Source organism: Rhinolophus sinicus, chromosome 17 (assembly GCF_057876585.1).
Source record: "Rhinolophus sinicus isolate RSI-liver-muscle chromosome 17, RSI-T2T, whole genome shotgun sequence".
Classification (NCBI taxonomy): domain Eukaryota; kingdom Metazoa; phylum Chordata; class Mammalia; order Chiroptera; family Rhinolophidae; genus Rhinolophus; species Rhinolophus sinicus.
The window spans coordinates 38,228,707-38,254,271 of NC_142517.1; the positions used below are offsets into that span (position 1 = coordinate 38,228,707).

At 37.7% G+C, this 25,565-nt stretch overlaps 1 protein-coding gene across 5 annotated transcripts in view; it reads right to left on the bottom strand.

Moving 5' to 3' along the window:
- Positions 1–25,565, bottom strand: part of PLD1 (phospholipase D1) — a 181,779-nt gene that overhangs the window by 26,877 nt on the left and 129,337 nt on the right. For all 5 annotated transcript variants that reach the window (XM_019735181.3, XM_019735163.3, XM_019735154.3 and 2 more), the window contains 4 exons: positions 20,815–20,925; positions 18,182–18,270; positions 6,857–6,970; positions 4,126–4,175 (listed from right to left, as the gene is read on the bottom strand). In XM_019735181.3, coding sequence (XP_019590740.3) covers positions 4,126–4,175; positions 6,857–6,970; positions 18,182–18,270; positions 20,815–20,925 — 364 coding nt within the window. The remainder of the gene's footprint in view (positions 1–4,125; positions 4,176–6,856; positions 6,971–18,181; positions 18,271–20,814; positions 20,926–25,565) is intronic.

Here is a 25,565-nt window from a genome sequence, read left to right on the forward strand (position 1 = left end):
GTTTTGTTATTTCTAAAGAATTGAAACAGTAGAGAACTATAGTTCTCTATCCAATTAGATTAGCTAGTTCATGTATTTAAAACCCACTACGCATTTACGAGAACAAAACCAACAATAAAACGTTTACCTCAAAAAAGGGCATTATGTAATTAATCTGTTCTTCTAGAGTATGAATATTTTCCCCACTGACATGCCTCATTTTGACTTGTTTCCAGGGTTCTTGGAAATCTTTTCATAACAGGGCTTAACATTGAAACTGCTTCTTGTATTAAAATCCAATTTTTCCCCTGAATAGGCAAAGGCAGAAAAAGGTTCCAGAACCAAAGGAAATGCTTTATAATAAGCTCAGGCCATTTTTATGGTTGAGAAACTAAATAGGCTTGTTCTGACTTTTTATTCTCCCATAATCTCACCTTTGCATTTTACTAGCCACTGTCAAGTACTGAATGGCTTTCCTGATTTTGTTTTATTGATATAACTTTTAGAGATTTATTAATTCACTATCATCTTTATTTTAAGCCATTAGAAAATCGAGATAGGGATAATGCTCTGGTAAATCCTCTGTGTCCTAGATGCAATTAGATACAACTTTTGAAAGTACTTATTATTGGTGATGTACATGTCCTATGCTGAAGGTTGTTTCTAAAGTTTTTTACACTGAGAAGACTATTAGTGAAAAATTATTGAGCACTCAATGCGCACATGTGCACATACACACAATTATATACATGTACTAAAAGCTTAATTCACTATTTTAAAGCTTCCAAATCATTTAAAAATCCATATACCATAAAATACACTCCTTTTAAATGTACAATTCAGTGTTTTTTAAAACTATATTCACAAGGCTGTATAATCATCACCACTCTCAAATTTCAAGGCATTTTTATTATTCTCAAAAGAAATGCCATACTCATTAGGCGTTATTCTCCATTCCACTCTCTCCTCAGATCCTGGCAATGACTAATCTACTGTCCTGTCTCTAGGGATTTGCTTATTAAAACTTTTCATAAAAATGGAATTATACAATATGTGGCCTTTTATGTCTGGCTTCTTTTCACTTAGCATAACATTTTCAAGGTTCATCCATGTTGGAGCATGTATCAGTACATTCCTTTTTATATCTCAATAATATTCCATTGTATATACATTTTGTTTCTACAATTATCAGTTAATGGATTATTTGGGTTGTTTCCACTTTTGGCTATTATAAATAATGGTACTCTAAATATTCATGTGAAAGTTTTTGTGTGGACATGGGTTTTCCCCTCTCTTGTGTATATACTATGGAAAAGAATTGCTGGGTTATATGGCAACCCTGTTTAATTTCTGAGGAACGACCAAACTGCTTTTCAAAGAGCCTGCACTATTTTGAATTCCCAACAGCAATGTATGAGGGTTCTAATATCTCCATATCCTCATCAATACCTTTTTTATTTTTTAAATTATAACCATCCTGGTAAGTATGAAGTTGTGTCTTATGGTTTTTATTTGAATTTCTTTAATGATTAATGGTGTTGAGCATCTTTTCATGTGTTTATTGGCTATTTTGTATATCTTCTTTGGATAAATATCTACTTAGATCCTTAGCCCATTTTTAAAATTGGATTATTCATCTTATTGTTGACTTGTAAATATTCTTTATATATTCAGGATACCAAACCCTTATCAGATATATAATTTGCACACATTTTCTTCCATAATGGATTAAGCACTGGTTTCTTGAATTTTACACCAAAAAACAAAAACATAAAAACAGATAAATTGGATTTCATCAAACATAAAAACTTTTTTGCTCCAATGGACATTATCAAGGAAAACAACGACAGAATGGTTTCTGATGAGAAACTGGCTGTTACTCTTATTGAGGATCCCTTGTACTGGATGATTTGCTTTTCCCTTGCTGCTTTCAAGATTCCCTTTTTGTCCCTGTCTTTCATTAGTTTGATTATGAGGTGCTTTGCTGTAGATCTCTTTAACGTCACCCTACTTGGATTTTGTTGAGCTTGGATGTGTAGATTCATGTTTTTCATCAAATTTGGGGTGTTGTCAGTCGTTATTTCTTTAAATATTCTATCAGTACTTTTTTGTCTTTCCTTTCCTTCTGGCACTCCCATTATGCTGGTGTGCTTGATGTTCTACAGGTCTCTAAGATGCCATTCATTTTCCTCTGTTTTTTTTTCTTTCTGTTCCTCAGGGTGAACATTCTCAATGGACCTATCTTCAAGCTTGTTAATTCCTCTGCCTCCTCCGATCTGCTATCAGCCCCTCTAATGTGCATTTCATTTCAATTATTATACTTTTCAACTCCAAAACTTATATTTGGTTCCTTTTTTTTAAAAGAACTTTTATAGAAACTTTAATTTAAGACATTCTATTTTTTTATACTCACTATTTGAGAGGAGACATTGTTTTTATACTTCTCTTTAGTTCTTTAAATATCATTTCCTTTAGTTGTTTGAAGATAGTTGAACTAACTGTTTTAAAGACTTTCAAGCTGTCAGGTCAAATTATCACAATTCTCACAATTATCATGGGATGGGAGCTTATAACCCATTTGGCTCCTTTCAGTGGCTGCTAGGCTGCTGGTTTTCACAGTGATGATTTGTTTTTCAAGGCTACTGTGCAATTGAGGAGAGAGGGGTGGGTATGTGGCAAATTAAAATGCCAAAAAGCTTGCTGCTTTTACCAAGATTCTGCTGTCTTTCTTGAATAAACATACCACAGATTGTTGCAAGCTTTTGGTTAATTTCCGGAGTTCGGAAAAAGGGGGCTTGGACAATTTTTGTCAGTGTTTTTGTTGCTTTTATGTAGGAGTGAATTTTTGGAGATGCTCACTATGCCATTCTTACTGATGCCCTAATTATTTTTAAGTGAAAAATACACATACTCGTACATGGAAGGAATAATATTTTCTCCCCCCATTCTGATATATTATCCAGTGCATAAAATCTTCAAAAACCTCAGTTGAGGTTATTAGTATATCTGAAGGCCATACCACATGGCATTATAATTGTGATGGCGCCTCTTGACCTTTCCAGACCTCCCTGTGGCAGCTCCATTCTCCTGGTCAGTTGGGTTGAAACCCTTATGATTATCTGACATCTCCCTTACTCTTCTGTTTCCACATCCCCTCAAGTCTTCCTTCACAGTCTTATTCATACATAACCTTTCTTTCCATTACCAATTCTCGCTCACCTGCCCCAAGTCTCTGTCTACTTTGTTTACCAATAGTAAGTGACTCTTCATATAAACACCTCTTTGATGAGTTCATTCCAGGAATCACAGGGTTCCATCAATCTCATCCTGTCTTCTTCTGAATAAAGTCTAGTCTGGATAAAATCTGGCCCTCAAAGTTTTCACAGTCTGGACCCAATCTGAACTGGAGGTCAGACAAGTTGGGTTCTGGCCCCAGTTTATTTCTTGTGGAATCTTTCATACCTGTTGTACAGGGTATAGAACATGATTGAGGACCTACTATGTGCTAAGCTCAGAGTCAGTTCACAGAGATATAGATAAGTAAACCCACAGTTACAATGTGTTGTAGTTAAGAACTGTATAGAAGGATCAATTAAGAGGATATCAGAGAAAGTGCTTTTGAAAATACGAAGAATTACAGAAGTGAAAGGTATGACTGTGTTTTTTCTTATTTATTTACCTGCACTATAATAACCTAAAAGATTTAGACCATGGGACTTCTACATTTATAGGAGGCCACGTAAATACCTGCGAACCTTGTAGCATCTATATCCTCATCTTTAAAGCAGGAAAGACACCTGTCCTGCTTACTAGCCAGGACGGTAGTGAAGGACCATAATAGAAGATACATGTAGGGTCCTTGTGATGTTCCTTACAAATCCCACTTGTTATCAAAACAATTACTATCAATAAATAAAAATAAATAATAAAAATACTCTCAGTTTTTCTTACCTATGCTTCTCAAGTCATGTTGTCTTCATTTGAACACTGGTTTGGACAAGTTAGTGAGAATAAGTAATTTACCCCGGTTAAGCATTTTGTGGAATACCTTTTATCAATAGTGTCTTATAATCACACTGCAAAAACATTAATAATTACTGTTATGTCCCCATAACAACCATGGAGGAAAAAAAAGTAGTTACTTACGCTCTGCTTTTAACTTTCCAAGGATGGAATTTTCTCCTCTGCACATGGTTCTGAACATATGGAAAGGAAAGAAATAATTATGGAGGTCCCAAAGAAACCAATCCCAATAGGAATATATCTGCGGGGTTTAGTCCTAATCCAAGTAAAAACAGAACAGTGTTTTTATAAGAAGATGCTACATAGATTTTTTTAAAAGCTAAAAAACTACATTATTGTCACTTTTGTATTGTTACTGATGAGGCAAGGTAGTTGGCCATTTTGAGGTGAGTAAATGGAAAAGTTATAAAATTGATGTTAGATTTCAGAAAGAGATGCTATTTTTAAATGATAGATTATCAATGAACTTTCCCTCTCAGAAAATTTGGTGACAGCAAAGATAAATTTAGACTGCCTCAACAGATAAGAATACTTACAGAAATCACATTGCTTCCAGAGGTGAAAAGGGCAAATACTTAGCAGAGTAATTTCGGAATTAAAGGGATTATTATAGTTGGGCTGTCTCTAAAGTCGGCAAAGCCCTTTAAAGGGAAAAACATAGTCTCAAATAACTGACTCTACTAATGACTTTGTTTCTCAACACTCTGATAATAGGCGATGAATTATAAAGACTGACAAAACAAAAAATTCTATGCTCCATCTGCTTGCTCTATGAATGTAATTAAAAATATAGTTATGCCTGGGAAATGCTGATATTATTAAAGCTGATGCCAGCAAATAGAGATGTAGTTGCATAATAAAAGTCTACAGTTTTGGTTGCTGAACGAAAGCCAAGCATGTTATTTCATTCAGCTGGTTCAAACCCAAGAAAATAGTCACAGAAAATAATTACAATTGACAGTATTCCAAAAATAATATTAGAACGGCAAATAAAGTGGATAAAATCCAATTAAACATTATGTCAGAGCCTTAAATACTTGAAACGCTTTGTTTGTCATGTTACAAATCAGATAATAATAGAAATGGGCAAATCTTCAATCCAAGTGTATAGACCAAGGCACAGTTAAAGTTCTCCGAGTATAATCAGGCAAAATTACCCAAGAGGAAACAAACAACAACGAAAAAAATCTTTACTTGAAACCCTGGCAGACAGATGCAAGTTTGAAAAGTCAGAAAAAAACAAGAGGATAAAAAAAAAAAGAATTTCCACCACAATGGTGTGTTCAAACTCTGTCTGCACAGAGGACCCTCAGATCCTACAAGGGGTGCCTCTGGGGAGGGGTCCAGCAGTAGGGCAGCTAAGCCCCCACCCGCAATTTGACCATGACCTGAACCCTTATCTGCTTTACACACTGGGGTTCTGGGTAAGGTCTCCTTTGTCTTTTCCCCCACCCCCAAAAGCGTTTGATTAGAAAGGTGAGAAACAACTACTGTGCTTCCCCAAATATTGGACCGGGTCTTATATTAAGATGCATTAGGGCTTATGTTCAGGGGATGTCCTCCTGAAAAAACATGCTAAGGCTTATTTTCTGCTTAGGTCTTATTTTCAGGGAAATACAGTACATGCGGCTCTGAAAAACAAGGGCTATTAAAAGAAAATAGCCAGGTTCCGGTCCTTGCTTTGACTGATGCGAGTGTGATACTGACTAGGGTTCTTCTGCATCTCAGGTCATAGAGCTCATAACTGGGAGCTGGATTCGTGCCCAGGCCTGTCGATTTACGTACCTCTTCACGCCCATGCTCCTTCCCAGGTAAGTGACCCAGAGAGAACTCGGGCTGCCTTTCCATCACTGTCTACCCCTCCTCTCTACACCTGCCCACGAGCTACTACCTCTCAGCCCTCTTCATAATGCTCCACTGGCCATGGCTGAAGCCTCAAGGGCCTTTTGGAGTGAACATGGAAACTCTGCTTTTTAGAATATCAAGAATAGGACTTACTACTTTCCCTACAATTTTAACAAAAATGTGGTAGAGAAAACAGAATTAAAACTGCAGAAGACAGGAAAGAACCGTCATGCTTCACTTACTAGCAGAGATTAATATTACCAGTCTCGTTGAAGGATTTGCTACCTAAAGAATCATAAACATGCACAAATCATAGCATTTTAAGCATTTCGGGGTTTTTTTCTTTACTTACTGAAAAGAATATGGAAAGTTCAAGAACTATTTGGTGGCTGAATGATAATTTAAAAGTCAATATTTTATACATATTATATATATTTTTATACATATATATATAAAGTCCTCATCTCCATTTATAAGATCTATATGTCTACTATATAAAAATATATATACGTATACAATATATGTGAATATAAGAGACTAATATTTTAGTTCTTTAGTATATATATAATAATCATAAATGGAGATGAGACCTTTTACTATATATTTTATATTATGTATTTATATAATATATATTATGTATATTATTTTATATGTATATTTCTATAGTATATATTTTATATATTATAAAAATTACATATATATCATATATAAATATATATATACACACACACACACATCGCACACACTCAGAAGTGAATATAAAAGAGATGAATATTTTAGTTCTGTTACATGTGCCATGTATCCTAGGCCTACCATTTACGATTTTTCGGCTGCATTTGAAACCTTACCAACTAGTAAACAGGCCAAGATTCAAAAGTAAAATAAAGGAAAGTATTCATCTGTTCAACACCCCACTGAGTAGATGTGGACAAACATTTCCATTCCATTCACCAGCTTGTATACATGGCTGATTGAAAGCTGAAAACTGACGAGTGTAGAACTTTGTCACCTGTAGTTGAAGTGCATTATTGCCTGGAGAGCGTTTCCTCCACCGGTTGAAATGTCTCCTTCAAACCCTGGCAGAAGTGGTGTCACAACATACACCCGGTATCTCTGGCTTTCCCTGCAAAAGTCAGATGCAGAGAGATTCAAAAAAAAAAAAAGATACATCCAGGAACAGTTTAACATGACAGCCAAGCAGGTCACATGGTTTCAGAGACTAAAAGAACGGCTTCCTACAATATACTCTATCACATTTAAGGGCTTTGGGGTGCTGCTGCATTGAAGCCAGAAGCTATTTTCCAGGCTGACAGTTCATAAAAAACTGAAAACTAAGCTGAACTTAGCAGTAAAGTGGCAATTGTACCCACTATCTCTCTACAGTATAATCCTTCCTAGGGCAAAATTCATTGTAAGAAAGCCTTGCTTGGATGCCATAGAAATGGAGGGGGTTACAACAATGTTTTAAAAAAGCCTTTATTGTAATAGTTTAATGCATAACAAGTTTTCTCCATAGTACCTAGCTCAAAGCCTGGCGAATAGCAGGCATTCAGTTAACAGTTGTTCAGTAAATGAGTTCCCATAGCCTAGATCTCAGGGGTAAAAAGACTTACTGGGCCCACCCAGTGTATTTGCCAATGCAGAAATCATCATAGTTTAGAAACTCTCATTCAGAGGCAAAATGTTACCCTGGGCAAATGTTACCCTGGGTTCAAGAATTCTGTTTGACATTTTTACATCCCCTGCATATATAACACACTAGTTTTTGGCCCACTGTCCCAACTGATTAACGACAGACTTTGAAAGAAAAGATTTTGGGTAGCTGTTGCTACTCAGTGATAGAACAAAAAGAAGAAAGTGTGGCTCCCTACTTTGATCTACATTCAGAAAGAAATTTGGAGAATTCTGTTCAAACAGGTATCGCCTATTAGAGGCAAAACTGTTCAAACCCTTGTCTCCATTTAAAAAATACACCAGAAGGAGAAAGCCTACAAATGACGGTGGTACCTGCTGTGGTCAGAATCTCAGTGTCTATCCGAGAGAAAGATGCTGCTACTGGTTAATTTTCAAATCAGATCCTACTTAAACTTTTCATAATACTTAATTTCTAAACTTCCTTTTCATCTAAACAGCTATATTTTGCTTTCATGTAGATCTTATTACTATTCTCTGAGGGGTCATATTTCATTATTGATGTCTCTAAATGCCAATGTATGTATCAGGACATGTGAAAGTGAAGGTCAGGGCAGAAGTGACAGCCAACAGAAGCGTATGGAGGTTGTGACCTTAACGGTGGTTCTGAGAAACAAGTATCTGAAGTAGACTGTTGCAATGGCATGGATTAATCACTAGATGGCAAACATAGTTTGAGGTGGAAAATAAACCATTTACAAAATGTAAACTGTTATCAGCCTGATAAGGGTAAGAGGCTGACATCCCTAAATGGTAAACGGGATTGCGGAAACGAGTCATAGAAAGAATGCATAAGCTATTTCCTCATAGCCAATAGTTAAAGGTCCAAACAAATTAAACTGGACACTTAAAAATTGACACCATCCTCGGCTGCCTTTCCAAAATCAGTATGGTCCACTGACCCCTTGCTCAGGGGTGCACCTCCCGATTAAGGAGGGTTGGCTTATCTGTTCTCTGAGTCTTCTCCGCCTGGCAGAAACCCACTTCTTCCAGGATAGCCTAAAAGGCTCCTATCCCAGTCAAGCCATCCTGGATCTTCCAGTCAAAATTGGTTTGTTCCTGCTTCTAAATGCCCATGGCACAATGCCAGGCCATCGTCTCACACTCTTTTGGCTTTACACAATAGTGACCCATGTTGGCTAACTAGGCTATAGGATAAGCTCTTCTTTAATACAGGACACATGTCCACATATCTTTCTATTTGGGGCAATGCCCAACAAAGGATCCTTGCACATGGTATGCACTCGGTACTATTTGCTTTCAGAGGATGGGGTCAGGGTAGAAGAATGTTCCTTCCTGGGAAGCCTGCAGTAGGGAAGAGATTAAGCTGCAGAAGATACTTTTCTTTCAATTAAATTCTATTTTATTTAAATTTTTTATTCTGGGAAAATGTATATAACATAAAATTGGCCATTTTAACCATTTGTAAGTGTACCATTCAGTGATATTAATTACTTTCATATGTTTTGCAACCATCATGATATCTATTTCCAAAATGTTTTCATGACCCCAAACAGAAACTCTGTGATAAATAAGCAATAACACCACATTTCCCTTTCCTGCAACCCCTGGTAAATCTCTAATCTACTTTCTGTCTCTATGAATTTGCCTATGCTAGATATTTCCTCCAAGTGGGATCATTTGTCCTTTTGTGTCTGACTTATTTCACTTAGCATAATATCCTCCAGGAATAGCATTGCTAGGTCATATAGTTACTATATGTTTAGCTTTCTGAGGACCCACCAATTATATTTTCTAGTGGATAATATATGCTCATAGTACAAAATTTAAGAGGTAGTAGAAGATTATATGATGAAAAAAATTCTTTCACTTCTTTGTCCCCACCATTTCCACTCCCTGAGAACAACTCCTATTACCTTCCACACTCTTTCAGAAATAGTCTATAAGCATATATACATCTTCCTTCCTTTCTACACAAATGTTAGAATACTACAGACACTTTTCTGAATGTTCTTATCATTTTTCATTGTATCCTGAAAATTCTTCGCTATCTGTATATAGAGAGTTGCCGATTTTTTAACGATGGCGACATAGTATTCCACCTTACAGCTATACCATATTTAAACCAGTTTTCTATTGATAGACATTTAAACTGTTTCTAACTTTTTGCTATTTCAAAATAACTATTTTGCTATGTGTGCTGAGCCACATAAGTCATTTTTCAAATTTGTTGAAAAAAAATCTTAGAGGTGGTATTATTGGTCTTGAACACCAAGCGTTTGTGATTCTGTTTGTAAAAAATGGTTCCCTTTTATCCTTGTGTTTTATAAAAGTAAAAATGACTGCAAAATGGGAGACCTCATATGTAGGATATTGAGAAATGTCCTATAATCGGGGGGGATGACTTCGTAAGTTACATCAAAGTCTCCACTGTACACCTGAAACTAATATAAAATAATATTGAATGTCAACTGTAAATTAAAAAGGTAAATTTTAAAAAAAGAAATGTCCTATAAAAATCTTACATCTTTAGATAAAACATTCTTGCAAATTGACTTTTGTAGGAATCAGAATAGTCACATGTCCTTGAGACTGTTGGCTCCATATCAAGGCCTTTGCTTTTTCACAATGCAGTAGTTCTTGAATTTCCTGAATGATGAAATTTTTAAACTGTGTTCAGCAAATTAGCAGAAATGACGTACGATTTTCACTGTTGTAGAAAAAAGCGCTCTAGAATTTCAAATCATAAAATTGTGGTTGTGTAAGCCAATGAAGAGAAAAATTCTATTCAAGAGTATGTCCAATCTCTTTCCTTGATCCCATCCATAGAAAATAACAGTTCCCAGCTGCTGAGGATTCTAACCTCTTCTGAAACACGGCACCCTCAGCATATCAGGGTGGTGCAAATGATAGCAATCAGCGTAGGGCAGGAACCAGAGCCCCTAATGTGCAGAATTATTTATGAACTTAAAAGCCAGATAAGAGCTAGTCGGCACTGAGCCATCATGCAAGCAATTGCTTCATCCACTTTAGTTTCGAACAATTTTATAAAATTGCATTTTAGGCTTTTTGTTAAAATAGGTTTTTCTTTCAAAACTCACTAACTCTTATAGCAATGCTATGTATCGTAGCTAAAAATTGGAAATAAGTGTCCAATAACAGAGGGGTGATTAACAAAATTATGCTATAGCCATTCGATGGATATAACTTTTTGCAGCCACCAAAAATGACCACAATGATGACTTACTAGCAAAATACTGCTGGTGCTGTGTTAAAATGGCCCCACTGCAAAGTTACAATTACAAGACACTTACAGATGTGGCAGGCTGATACTATAATATATTAAATAATTTCTCCCCTTAAATGTGTTAACTTCCCCCACTGTGTGATACGAAGCAGGCATGCCTCCTAGGGTGGCACTCTCACAAAGGAGCCAGAGCACAAATATGTCAGCTTCTTAGACTTGGGGGACTAGACAGAGATTTTTCTGAGCTAAGGTAGGAGCATAAAGAAATAAAAATGAAGAGGGCAGATGGGTGGCATAGTTGGTTGCAGTGCAGGCTCTCAACCACAAGGTGCCGGTTCGACTCCTCGACTCCCACAAGGGATGGTGGGCTGCACCCCCTGCAACTAACAACGGCAACTGGACCTGGAGCTGAGCTGCGCCCTCCACAACAAAGATTGAAAGGACAACAACTTGGAAAAGTCCTGGAAGTACACACTGTTCCCCAATAAAGTCCTGTTCCCTTTCCCCAATAAAACCTTAAAAAAAATAAAAAAATAAAATTAAAAATGAGACTCAGTGCAGGGACTCTGTCGTCTGCCTTCAGGCAGAGTTCCAGGAAGAACAGGACTGACTCCATCACATTTCTATTTTAGTACACGTGCTGCCGAAGTGAGCGCCCATCATTTTTCAAACATGAGGACATGGGCGTGATGAGGATCTGAACCTTGCTTCCAGAGGAACCCCCGAGAAATGTACACCAGCTCACATGATGGCAGCAATAGAGAAGTGGCAGAAAGGCAGGAAAGGAGAAGGTTGAGGCCTCAAGATACAGTAAGCAGATGCCAGCACAGGCCTGAGAGAGCTCAATGCCGAGAGTTGAAAGCCCCTCCCCAAAGACCCAGGGCGCCTAAGCATCTATACCAAGGGTAGGTGTGTGTAGCAGCACCCTGATTGGCTGAATACAGAGCAGAAATAACAAGAAATCACTGAATTTGGCCATGTTTAGTGGGAAGTGACTAAACTAAATTTCCTTCTATTGTGTGGAAACAGCACTTAAGACAGAAATTCAGGTGAGTTACAGGAAAAGGAAATAAGTTACAATTCAACAGAAAATATAACTATGTATATGAGTATAAGCAAAAAAGGAAATCGGAAAATAAAAAATGACTTTTTTAGGGTGATGAGAATGTGGGAATTTTTTAAATTAATATTTTTAATTTTTGTGATTGCTGTCATGCTATTTGTACCTTTAAAAACAGTACTAATTCACCATGTAAATGAGCCGTAGCAGTGCCTTTCCTCTACTTTGTTGCCCTCCTCTCCCATAAAATCACTCCTCCTGCAATCCATGGTCTGTCCTCAGGAGGGAGGACAGGCAGGAGAAGCTGGGTCTGCTGAGGATGGGGTCTCAGGATCTGTACAAAGGCCCCAAAGGACGTCACTGTGCTTCTCCAGGGACAAGACGCTTTATTTTTTTGAGAATTTCAGGTTTAGAGATCATATTTCATTGCCTTAAACTTCAAGAGTTGGTTATAAATCCTATCACTGCTGCAGATTTTGCAGCAGTGAATGTTTCCAGAAATAAGAAGAATTGCAGGTGGGGCTTAGTCTTTTGTGTGGAGAGAAATTTATACTATTGTGGTATCAGTTATGTGAGAATTGGATCTGTAGCTTCTCAGGGGTTTGAGACATAACCCATTTTATTTTCTTTGGAAAATCTTTTAAAATTCAGTAGATCTTTCTGTGCTTCAGTTTTCTCATCTATAAACGAGAAAGTTGGCTAAAATCATTGCTAGTGCACTAGAAGTACTGGACCTATTTAGTACTGACTTTGAATGTTATATGTGTGACTTTATACATAATGACATGTTCTATATTGTAGCATGCACACACACATAATTTTTTTCTTTGGTTATCTTTTGAAAATGACAAGCTCTTAAGTGTAAGAATGTTCAGGGTTAGCTCAGTATCTAGGTTTCACTCTGGACTGCTATTGGCAGGCCTGTCCCTCAGAGTTCCACCAATGAGAGTCTACAAAACTTATGCAACTGTTCTCACTATGGTCTAGACATAATTCATCCTCATTTTTTAAGAGTCTCTCCCTTCCTTCCTCTCTCTGCCAGGGCACATGCTCAAGCTCTTAATAATTCTGCTCTTCCCAGTGCTAATCTTTACATCTATCTACTGAGATTACCACTTATATAATATTTGGAACCAAGTAAAAGCAATTAAATGATCTAAATCAAAAGTTCTCCTGCCATGATATGTTGTCATCTCTGCCCCAATGTAACCTCTTCTTCAGAAACTTTATAGAGCTGGGAGATTATTCCACAAGAAAAAAAAAAATGAAACCAGCAAATGGCATACTTAATTTAAATGTTTGTTTTTTCTTTTTATTATAACTTCAGTTTAAATTTCTTTAAGACGGTGCTTTTGAAACATACCCAGCATGTTCTTACAGCTTGGTACACAAATGATAGGATATGGTAATTACAGGATGTAGATTTTTCCTTAAACGTTTAGAAATTTTAATATATTGCGCAATTACTTTAAAAAATAAAATGTTCATCTGATTTTGTTATTTCAGAATAAAGTATCTCGCATAGAATTCTAGAAGGCTTACCACTAGAACAGTTCTCTTCCCTGAAATGAGGGAAGCTGTGCAGCGGAGCAGTGAAGAGCACAAGGGGAGTCCTAAAGACATGGCTTGATCTCAGTTTCACTCATCAATAGCTGTAGGACTTGGACAAGTTCCCTAATCTCACGTGGCTTCAGCTGTCTCATCTGGAGAATGGGGATAATTATGCATCCACTTCATAAGTGTGATGTGAGAATTGAATGAAGTAATGCATATAAAGCACCCTGGATGTGGAACAACTCAAAATGTGGGAACACTATTATTCAATTAACAACCAGTGATTCCACTCAGAAAGCTTGTACACCTTCAAAGGATAGTAAATAGTGCCTAAAATTAAAACAAAGCAAAGCAAAACTGAGCTCATATTATGCTTCAGAATACCTTTCACTTTGTTTAATATTCTGGGGGAGGGTGTTATATAAACAATAATGGGGAATTCAAAAATTGATGTCCAGAAGAAGCCACCTGTAGATTTCTGGCAGGACACCTCTAGACAGTGTTTTAATAATGTGCCTCTTTGTCTCAGGATGAACAAGTACCAGCGGCAGGAAACCAAAGAGAGGTCCACTGACCCCGTAGTAGCCATCTACTAACTTAAATTAAGGCACATTAAACATCTGTTTTATGGAAACATCTCTGTTTCGAACATGAATATCAATGCAAAAACAGTTGATTTGAGTATTGTACTTCCTTATCATTGCTCACATTTAAGGTGAGCTGGCATATTTCTAGATGATAAGTTTCCTAGAAATAACAATTTCTTACATGAACTGGCACTTTCTGGTTTTCAATTTCTTTTCACATCCATTCATATGAGTGAGGTGGGGCAGATATTACTATTTTCTTTGTTGGTGTCAGAAAGGCAAACTGATATATTAATCATTAAAAGGTCACATACCTGTAGATGACAGAGTTGGAAAGAACCCAGGTCTCCAGACACCTGGTCCCCAATTATTCTCAGATTCCCAGAGGCGTTTCCCCCATACCACCCATTCAGGACAAACGGCACGCCCTACCTGGCATTGTTCTGTACGTAGAGGAAGCATGAAGAGTTTGAGCAATCTTCAAAACTGTGTATTTTTCAATGTAGTTTAATGGTGTATTTTTCAATGCCATTTAGTATTAAAATACAAAGGCATTAAATCAACTGCCTCTTTTCATAGTATGTGTTGTCAACTTTGTGGTGACAGCAATGCAAAATGCACTCTCTTGCTTCCCTACTTTTTTACCAAGGCAGCAAAATTATATACGTGCCAGTTTCCGTAAGCAAAATGGTTTCATCCTCAGATAGCATTATTCACGGCACCCAGTGTTTCAAAATGTTTCCTACCTGGATCATTGGGTTCTACTCTATCTTTTTTTTTTTTTGGCTCATTCAAACATGGCATAAACCAGTTGATTTTAGACTGTGGATTATGATTTCTTTACCCGAATCCCTAGTAGATTTGAGTTGTCAAAGGCAGGCTTCAAGTGAGTCGGGAGCTGGTCTCAACTCTGAGACAGGTTTACTTATTAGAACAGACCTTTGGTTTTCTGCAGAGATTCCCACAGCTATTCTTAGTTTAGCATGGAGTGAACAATATTCTAAGACTCTAGGTCATGGATCAGAGCATGAAGGCTTTGCAAAAACCTGTTTCTGAAAAGAATGATGGCTGTTGAGAAGAAACGAAGAGGAAGCGAGAGAAGCAGAGAACTCACTTCAGGGAACTGGTGTGGGGCTGATGATGGCACTGGCAGAAATAACAAGGCTCAGCCCAGTGGAGGGACTGGGCAACTTAAAGACTCCGATGTCTCTGGGGGGGTGGGACCTGGAAGAGAGCCCGTGTTCCTTGGTCAGGCTGGCTGAATGCTGTTATTTCCCTCCTTCTGCTTTGTGCTCTGTTCTCTTCTTCCAACAGCCAAAATTACACTTGTTGCTAGGCACGTGACTTTGGCAGGGAAGTTCTGAGTCTCAGCAGAGTGGAGAGCAGACAAGTCAACGAAGAGACAGGGCTAAACTGGGGGTGGGCACATTATGACCCTCAGTATAAAGGAGGGGCCCTACTGCAGGCAGCCTGCAGAATGCGCTTTTTGAATTCTACCTTTACCTTTCCTAAGAACACAAGCTCACAGATTTGCAATTATTAAATGAAAATACATTTTAGAGTTGCAATTAACACAGGAGATGAACAATAACGTGGAGATAACAGAGAAAGGGAAAAATATAAAATATGCTTCTAGGGTACGTGTATGGATTAACTAAAACTTTGAATATGTAATCGACATACCACTTTGAAACGTGACTGTCAAAGAAAGTGAGACTACTTAAGAGATCAGACATAAATGATACGCAGTTAATTTGAAATTTGATGGACTTGTTTCCCATTTTCTACAAAATTAGCATGAAATTGCGAGCCTTTAATGTGCTCTGTGAACTTCTAAGTGTGAGCTACAAACAGGTGCTACCTTACCATTATCTCTTACCATGGACCTCTTTTCTTTTCAGGAGCAGCTCACAGGACCACTGGGAAAGGTTCAACTGGAAAATATCCTAAAGTTCCTTCCAGTCCTAAAAATCTATGATTTTAGAAGTGGCCCAGATTTTTAAAGACAGATCAATATACTAAAGAAAAATATTCTTTTGGTCTTCCAAACACTTAAAAACAATCTTACAGGTACTTATTAAACCACATACTATAGGAAACTAATAACCGGGATGAGTAACATTGAGGTTGAAGGTGTACAAGCTACTCTCCTTATTAGCCGATCATAGTTCCAAAACTCATGATTCACTGCTCAGCCCAATGAGCTCATTTGTCACCTTAATGTATTTCTGTGACTTATTCCAATCTTATGAAAACATTATTTTTCTCTTTTTGTCAAATGTGCCTTATAAAGTGGACACTCCTGAATCAATGAAATGCAAGAGTTGACAGAAAGATAACGCAATTTTGTAAATGAGATATAAATTGACCCACAGAATTGGAAGTCTGGCAAAGATGCAAGAAATGTCTGTGTGTGGTACACATGTTTGACCGTAAACAAGACTTTTTAAAAGTCATCTCAGAAACAGAGCCTATAGTGACTTTCTTTAAAAAGGTATATGTGAAGGCAAAGGAGATAGGTCACCTATAAAAGCACAGGACATTATTAATATGTATGGCCATATATGCTGTTCTTTTATGTCTTTACGTCTTTTGAACAAATGGTGCTGAAACAACTGGATACCCCCATGCAAAATAATGAAGTTGGACCTCTAGCTCCCACCATATACCAAAACAAACAAACAAACAAACAAAAAAAACCTCAAAGTGGGTCAAAGACATAAATGTTAGAACTAAAACTATAAGATTCTTAGATGACAACAGGAGGAAATCTTCATGATCTTGAATTAAGCAGTGATTGTGTAGCAACGACACCAAAGCATAAGCAATAAAAAACAGATATATTGGATTCTACCAAAATTATAAACTTTTGTGTTTCAAAGGACAATATCAAGAAAGAAAAAAGAAAATACACTGAATGGGAGAATACATTTGCAAATCATAAACTTGATATGAGACTTGTTTCCAGAATATATAAAGAACTCTTACAACTCAACAATAAAAAGCCAACCTAATTCAAAAATGGGAAGGGATTTGAATAGACATTTCTCCAAAGATAACACATGAATGACTAGTAAAGAAACAGAAAAAATACTCAATATCATGAGTCATTAGGAAAATTCAAATCAAAACCACAATGAGATACCATTTCACACCTATTAGGATGGCTATAATAAGAAAGACAAGTACTGGCACTGATATAGAGAAATTAAAGTCCTCATACACACTATGGAATTGTAAAATGGTATAGCCACTTTTGAAAACATTCTGACAGTTTCTCAAAATGTTAAACAAAGTTACAACATGACCCAGCAATTCTAGCCCTAGAGTAATGAAAACATGTCCGCATAAAAACTAGTATAGAATGTTTCTAGCAGCATGATTCATACAGCCAAAAAAGTGGAAAGAACCCAAATATCTACCAACTGATGAACGGATAAATAAAATGTAGTATATCCAGATAACAGAATATTACCTGACAATAACAATAAATGAAATACTGATACATTCTGCAACATAGATGGACCTTGAGAACATTAAGTGAAAAAAGTCAGCCACAAAAGAACACACACTGTATGATTCCATTTATATGAAATGTCCAGAGTAGGCATATCTACAGAAAAGAAAGTAGATTAGCAGTTGCCAGGGGCTAAAGGAAGAGAGAATGGGTAGTGACTAAGGTATGGGGCTTCTTTCTGGTATGATGAAAATGTTCTAATATTGATTAGGTGATGGTTGCACAGTGCGGAGAATATACTAAACATCACTGAATTGTACACTGCAAGTGGGTAGATCGTATGGTATGTGAATTTTATCTTAATAAAAGTGTTATTAAAAAAATAATCCTATGAGTTGAAGAAATAAGACAGATGGTAGTAAGAATTTAAATATAGCCCACGGGAAAAAATTATTCCTATTTTGCTTTGATTTTTAAGTGAACACAGCTCACTGTCTGCCATTAAGTAAATCAAATTACAAATCTGCATGGGAAAGAGCCTGGCCAGGAAAAAATGACTGTGCTCTGGAAGAACTCAGATTCCCCTCAAAAATGGACTCAAAAATTCTCAGCAACTGACTCAAATTTCTGGAATCAGTAACCTACTGCTAGCTGAAGCAAATCATGCCTGCTAGGAAAAAGACAGTATTTAAAAAGCGGGCCTGCAAAAGTCACTTTAGCAGTAAATACAAGAACATCTGCAATCACAGCTCCTACCAAAATGCCAAAAACTTTACCTGTGAGCTTTCAGTATCCTCTGGGCAATGGCGTCACCTATCTTATTGAACACAACCTTGTCATCGGCGCAGCTGATAAAAAACTGGTTCTATGAGAAAGAAATAGGATAATCACGTAAGTCTTTCTGCACATAAGGAAAATGTGGTATATAACGAAATCTACTTTTATATTTTTAAAAAGTGTTTCACATAGGAGACAATGTCTGATCCCTAAAATCACCCCAGGAAAGGAAATGACACTGAGAATAAAAGAAACCTCACCTTGCTCTGGACCTCATGGATTCCTGAGTCATAACAAGTGTCGCATCTTCGTGAGGTGAAAGGCTAAACTATTACTTCAGCATGCAAATTCCTTGGAGGTTACATTTTAGAATAAGAACACTCCCAAATTAATCACTAGGGAAATCAATTTTTTTCAGATTCACACATTGTGTAAATGCTTATGATTAAAATTCTACATTGGCAAACATTCTATCTCATACTAAGTTTACTTTTTTTAAGGGTGTAGAGAGCAGAATCCTGGTCTAATTTTCTCCACCTTTTCTCCATCATTGGCTAGTATCTGCTTTGGCCTTATCTTATTTGTTTGGGTCTCCTATTATTCCTGAACTTCCATTTTAAGTAGCTTCAAATCTATTTCGTATGTTGCATATACAGAGGGTGCCAAAAAATGTATATACATTTTAAGAAAGGAAAAAACTGTATTAAAAATTGTAATACTCAATATATACCAATAACAAAAGATGAATACAAGTCATGTGTACACATTTTTTTTGGCACCCCCGGTACGTAAATAAACCAATAAAATGGAATGAGAAATATTTTTATTTCTTTTTTCTTTAAATGCTCCTGTTATTCATGCATCTATAAAACATTCTTTAACACTGTTGCTAAAACACCAGGATACAACATTATTATCATAATAGTATAAAAGATTTAGTTGCTGCATAAAGGCAGGTTAAAAACTGGATACAAATATTATCACTATTACACGTTCTATTTATACACATTGTTAGAATACAGCTGTAAGTTAAAAGTATAATCATCACAAAGTAACATTTGCTAATCATCTTAAAGGAAAGAGATACATAAGTGATAAGTCAATATATGATTATCATCCCTTTGCAACATTATCATGTTTATTACTACACATATTTTTACACTGAAGTGCATACCTCCAGAAGACAAACTTACAAGAAGACATTGTGCAGAAACTCATTTGAGAATGTGTTTCCCCTTAGGGAATCAAACAGTCAAAACCTCAGGGAATGTTTCCCCTGAGGGCATCAAACAGTCAAACCATGTTTGTTTTCCTGAATTCCTACCACAGAGAAGTTTAACATTCCTCGGCAGCTGTAACACACTCTGCCACATGTCATGTCCTTGATTTCTCCTTTTATGGGGGAAAGGAGGGTGGATGCCGATCACTTCACTTGCCAGAGGCAATCACCATGTCAATCAGATTATTGTCCACATGGCATTAATGACCTCATTTACTACAGAGGTAGCATTAATCACAAAAGCTTTTTATCAAAAAGAGATAAAGCAAAGGGATTCTGGGTGATAGGTGAGCCAGCTGTGAACATCTCACATTATTATGGTATAATTATTGAAATTAATAATACTAATCATATCAGCATTACTAAACTCTAGACTTTATTCAAGTTCATTCATTTTCCCACTAATATCCCTTTTCTGTTACATGACCCCAGCCAGTATATCACAGTGCATTTAGCCTGCTTGTATTTTTAATCAGCCTTCTCTTTCTCCAAGTCTGTGAAATAAATAAGGCTCCAATTCTCTCCTACTTGCCTTTGATGAATTGTCCCTGTGTGGAAGGGGAGAGGGCCAGGGCTCCAGGGGAAGGAAAACAAGGCTAGAATGATTTTCTCCAGCCACTCCATCTCCTTCCACACATCTTCAAAAATTCAGTGGAAAAGACTAAAATAAACGAGGGAGATGTGCTCGGATTTATTTTTGCATTGTCATGACTTTTATTTTTTCAGGATTTTCCAAGTGCTTTGCGGTAGCTTAGATCTACTTGGAAGTACAATGAAGGTTCCCAAAGTAAACCCAGTGTCACTAGATTTTCTCCTGATCTCAGAACACAAACTCCGGGATCTGTAACAATGCTTTATAATGAATAGTCATTCATACAGAACTGAAGAAGGTGGTACCTGCCCTCAATACTCTTATATCCTCCTTTTCCACGTTCCTTGCCCCACACTCTCCCTACTCCAACATCCCCAAAGTGGCATCCAGTGCTCTCTATTTTAGCATCTTACCCGTGTGTTCTCTCCTGAAGCAGCCCATGCCTCACACACCCTCCAACTCAAGCCAAGTCAAAACTTACACATCCATGTTGGGGGATTTCTGGCCAACAGTATGACAAACAGTTGATACATTTTAATCATAAGGATTTGGGGAGACTCTTATTAGAGTCCCGAGTTGATGACAATGCACAGCACATGTCAGGTATGCTGGGGAAGTCAAAATTCAGGTGACCTAAGGCTTCTTCAGATGTCCACATACACTACTAACATAGGATGTCCCGAATTCAGGGACCCTGCAGTCTCTGTACGGTATTCATGGGAAGGCAGGTTGTCAGATGAATTTACACGAGCAAGACTTACTTCTATATAGATATAGTGCTTGCTGTTCTCTATCACGTTGACGTACGCGTTGTGGATGGACGCTTCATGGTACTTTATCCCAGCAGACCAATCAGCAGCAGAGCGGAGCAACTGCAAGGCAGCAATCAGAAATGAGAAAACAGAAGACACCAGATGTATGAAGGCAACGAAGTCCACCCTTTTTGCTTTAATGAAACTGAATGATTACAGTGGCTTGAGTGTCACGTGTGGGCCAAGGGAGAGGAGGTTGGTCGGGGAACTGGTCCTTGGACATCGTCCATCATGAAGGGGCCCAGCCGGAAATCAAGTCCTGAACGTGCCCTCTTCCACCCAGTGTAATTTTCATTTAAAACTGGAAACCATGAGAGTATTTCAGAAGTATAATACTTCTTCTGGTGGCTATGAGGAGGGTGACCATGGTACTCTTTTTCCATGATAGTTCCACAACTCCACCAGAATGACTGTTGTTCGGGTGTATTTGTTAGCAGTACCACTGTTACTTCCAAAGGTGTCCTGGTGTGAACCATAGAGTATGGCCACTCTAGCTCTGACTTGATAATGTGATTATTTCTTTTCTTCCAAATAGATATTGTTCAGATTAATATATTCTAAAATACAAATAGATTCAGTTAGTCATCTAAACTTGATTCTGCCTTTAATTGGCTGTCTGATCCTTGGCAGGTCACTTCATCTCTCACCTTTCTCACTCATACCGCCTCCCTTGTGTCAGACACTCACCGGCTCCCACCCAGATTACAATAAGAGCTTCCGGCTCAGATACCTGAATACCTGTTAAATACACGGACACAGAGCTGGACAGCCTAGGTTCAAAGCTTAGCTGAACCACTGAGAGGCTTTGATCTTGGCCGACTTGCTTAACCTCTTGGTGTCTCAGATTTCTGCTCTATAAAGTGGAATATCTACTCTGCAGGGCTGTAGAGAGGATTCAAGGATTCCTGTGGAGTGTACAGAAGGAGGCCCAGCACCGAGTAAGTGCTGTGTGAGTGTTTGCTGTCCCTAATGAGAACAGTAGAGGATGGTTTGAGCGGTGGCAGATCATGTAGGCAACCCTGCTGAGAAGACTGACTGCATGAGACGGTGGCCTAACCGACATGGGAGGCTTTTCTAACACTAAGACACCTCTGGCTGTAACTTTTCTCAACATTCTAACAGTAATAGAATTGCAGTACAATGTTGGGCATATAGTAGGTGCTCAATAAATACTTATTAATTGACTTTCCTTAAGTAATATCGGGACATCACATTAGAATGCCTGCAAAAATAGATTTGCTATTTCTGATTTGAAATGAATGTTGAAGCTGTTCTTCAGGAAGTCAACAGAAATTCAAAATAAAAGAATGGCCCATCCATATTAGGAACACATAAAGTGATCTAATACATGATCAGTTTTATGTATGTTTTATATAAAAGCTCTGGTACAATTCTTGCTCTAATCAATAACTTAAAAACATTGTATCTATAAGACTACTGAAATTCAAACCTAGTACTTGCTAAAATCAATCGTGTCATCTTCAAAATGTTATTTCTTTCTTCAGTATGAGGTATTTATTGAACAATAGCTCCCCTTAAAGCATTTTCCTTAATTTTGTTACATGAATATGTGCAATAACTTGGGAAAATTTAATTGTGAACAGGAATAGTCAAATATCTCAGGAAAAAACTCATCAGGAAAATTTAGATAAATACGACCGACACTGGGACAGTATCTTGATTTCATATCATCTCCAAAGAACTGTATTATTGTTCATTAGTATAAATAACAAAGGTTGAACAAATAGAAGTTTTAATTCTTAGTCCACTCAAATTTATGCAAATTTTGTTGCTATAGTGCATAGCCCTGAAAAATGCAGGCTACCTTGCAAAGATTCTTATGCCACACATACTGATCTAATCCTACATAACTCTGGAAACAATGTTTAATATTATGAGGCTCAATTTCCTCCACTGTACATTTGAGATTTTTCAGTCTCTCTCTCTCTCTCTCTCTCTCTCTCTCTCTCTCTCTCTCTCTCTCTCTCTCTCTCTCACACACACACACACACACACACACACACACACACACACACACAGCTGATATGAAGGAAAAAAGGGCATAACAAACACAGAGCTATGCTACATGGCACTTAAGAGATATGCAATACAAGGGATGTCTACCTCTGTAAAAGTTGCAGGCCAAAAAAAAAAAAAAAAAAAAAAAAAAAAGTTGCAGGCCAAGTTTATACACTACCCTCGGTGGTAATTTCTTAGAATTCCCCTCAAATCCAGAATCCTTATGCTTTCTTTCTTTTCTCACTCTCAAAATGTGCTGTGATTCAAAGATTTAATAAACTTAATCTCATAACATATAAATTAGAATTGTCAAATAGGTTTCAATGGACGGGTCAAGTCTAATTGATCCAAAGTGGCTTCCTGGACAGCTATGTTGATGAGATTATTGGATCTAGACACTGGGTTAGAAATCTGAGGTTGAGGTCCAAAGGCTGCCTTGGAGGGCAAAGCATGAAGGTCACATATTTGCCGTTTTTCCAGTATAATGGTAAATGTGTTCCTTTATAGAGGTATTTATGTGTTTAAAGTAAGTACGTTTGTAAGCCAGAAGAAAAACATGGTATTATCAGCCTGTGGGAGAGCATAAATCAAGTGGAGGGTCACCCCCCCACACACTGATGCCTCTAAAACCACAGAATGTGAGAGGTCACCTGTATCCTAAGAAGGTTCAGAATTCTCTACCCCGCTGAGTCTCACAATGAAAACGTATGTCATTTTAAAACGTTATCATTTTTGGTTAAACTTGAACCTATCTTTCAAGCAATACAGAAAAGAATCACTTGGGATTGCTATTCATTTACTATTATCCTAATCATTTAAAATCTGTCAGCACAAGATAAATTAAAAATATAACTTTGCCTTTTCCCTGACTCCACCCTGAACCACTGAACCCTGAGGTGACGTACAAATCAACTGCTTTAAATGCTTGATGGTCTAGAAACTTTGTAAACAGCCAAATATGTCAAACGCATTTTGATGGACTTTCCTTTGTTTTAAATTTAAGATTTAGTCTCTCCTTTTTCTTAACTGGCCTAAGCAACTTGTCTTGAATTTCTGTTTTAAACTAGGGTAACCGAGACAAGCCTCAACCGCCCCCTTATGCACACAGAAATATGGCTGCCTTAGTGTCCCACGTATACTGAGAATCACAGCTAACCCACACTTTTCAAACCTCAACTTTGAATACACACTTTTAAAGTATATAAAAAGGGCATATTTCTGATCTTATGTTTTAGCCTCAAAGTTGTAACTAGAACCAGTCATTTCCCTTGAACTGTGTCCTATTCTTTAACTTAAAAGACAGCCTTCTCTTGGGCCCTGACATGCAGCAGACCCAAGTTGAATATATGGATTGAAATTCAGAAAGCTCTTCTTGAAGGAAAACTTTCTTAGTGTGTGTCCCAAGTGCTTTTTCTCATACTGACATGCTAGAATTCCCAATAAATTCAGCAGATATCTTAAGTCCTTTGTATTTCCCTAAGCTTCCAAGTCAACCCAGGAACAAAGACTGTGTGGACAAAAGCACTTTTTGTGTCTTTCACACAGAAGTTGGCACCGTGTGGAGGCTCGAGTGGCATGCATGGGCTGGGGAGAGGACGGAAGTGCTCAGATTGTTGGGCCTTAGTCTTCCGGTCCGAATGGGGGAGCACAGCAGGTCGGGAGCACCAAGAGATAAACTCTGCTCAGGAATCTCCCACATACTGTCACGCTCTTCCTTCTAATTAAGTATATTTCTGTAGTTGAGAGTCATCTGTTCACACCACAGTGGGCAATTATTCTAATAACATCATCCTTTTGACTGTACAAAAGGGAACAAAAGTTAACCTGAAGGCTGAAGGAGAGGGAGAAAATATAATTTTTGAAGAATAAGTCTTAAGGGGTGTGAAGTCTTAGGAAAAAGAGTGTAGGTAAGCGCTCTAGGGAGCCGGAAAGCAGCAAAAAGATGGGTTTGGGGGGCGTGGCAACAGAAGATGCTACCACAAGGCAGCCCTGACATGCAGCCGAGCCTTTGGTGATTGCAACCCTCCTGGGTCTTATTGGAAACAGTCTGCTGAACAGGTACGACCTCAGGCGCGGGGCGCAGACTGCCTGGAATCTAGTCTCATCCCCGCCACTTACTCACTGCATTATTTTAACCTTGCAAAGTCCTAGTTTCTTCATCTGTAACAATACGGGGGCAAAAAGGGGTACAGGTGATTATCTGGTGAGTGTTAAATGAGATAATGCACACAAAGCTTAGTGCAGTGTGGGGCATGGAGCAAACACTCCCCATTCGTGTGGCTTCAGCCAGATCAGAGCAGAGTCCAATACAAGGAATGGGCCCTGCACGAAGACCTGGTCCATAAACGGAGAACAGCTTCCACGTAGAGAAACTTCCTTAGGAATCAATTAAGTGGCTCTCTTTGTCCTATCACAACACAAAACAGTTTGCGGTCCTTTGAAACCTACATTAATTCCTACCCTGACACCCTGTGGAGTGTCATTTGGACATTTATCCCAAGCTTAGGAACACATTTTCCCAGTAGTATAATTTGAATGTCATTCACACTTACCTGTATTCTTTTCTTTTCTTTTTTAATAGAGAAAGAGATTGAAGACAAGACTCCAGTGGAATTATTTCCCTCAATTTGGTAGGACTTCTCAGCAATGATTTTGTAAGGAATGGCTTTTCTACAATTAGC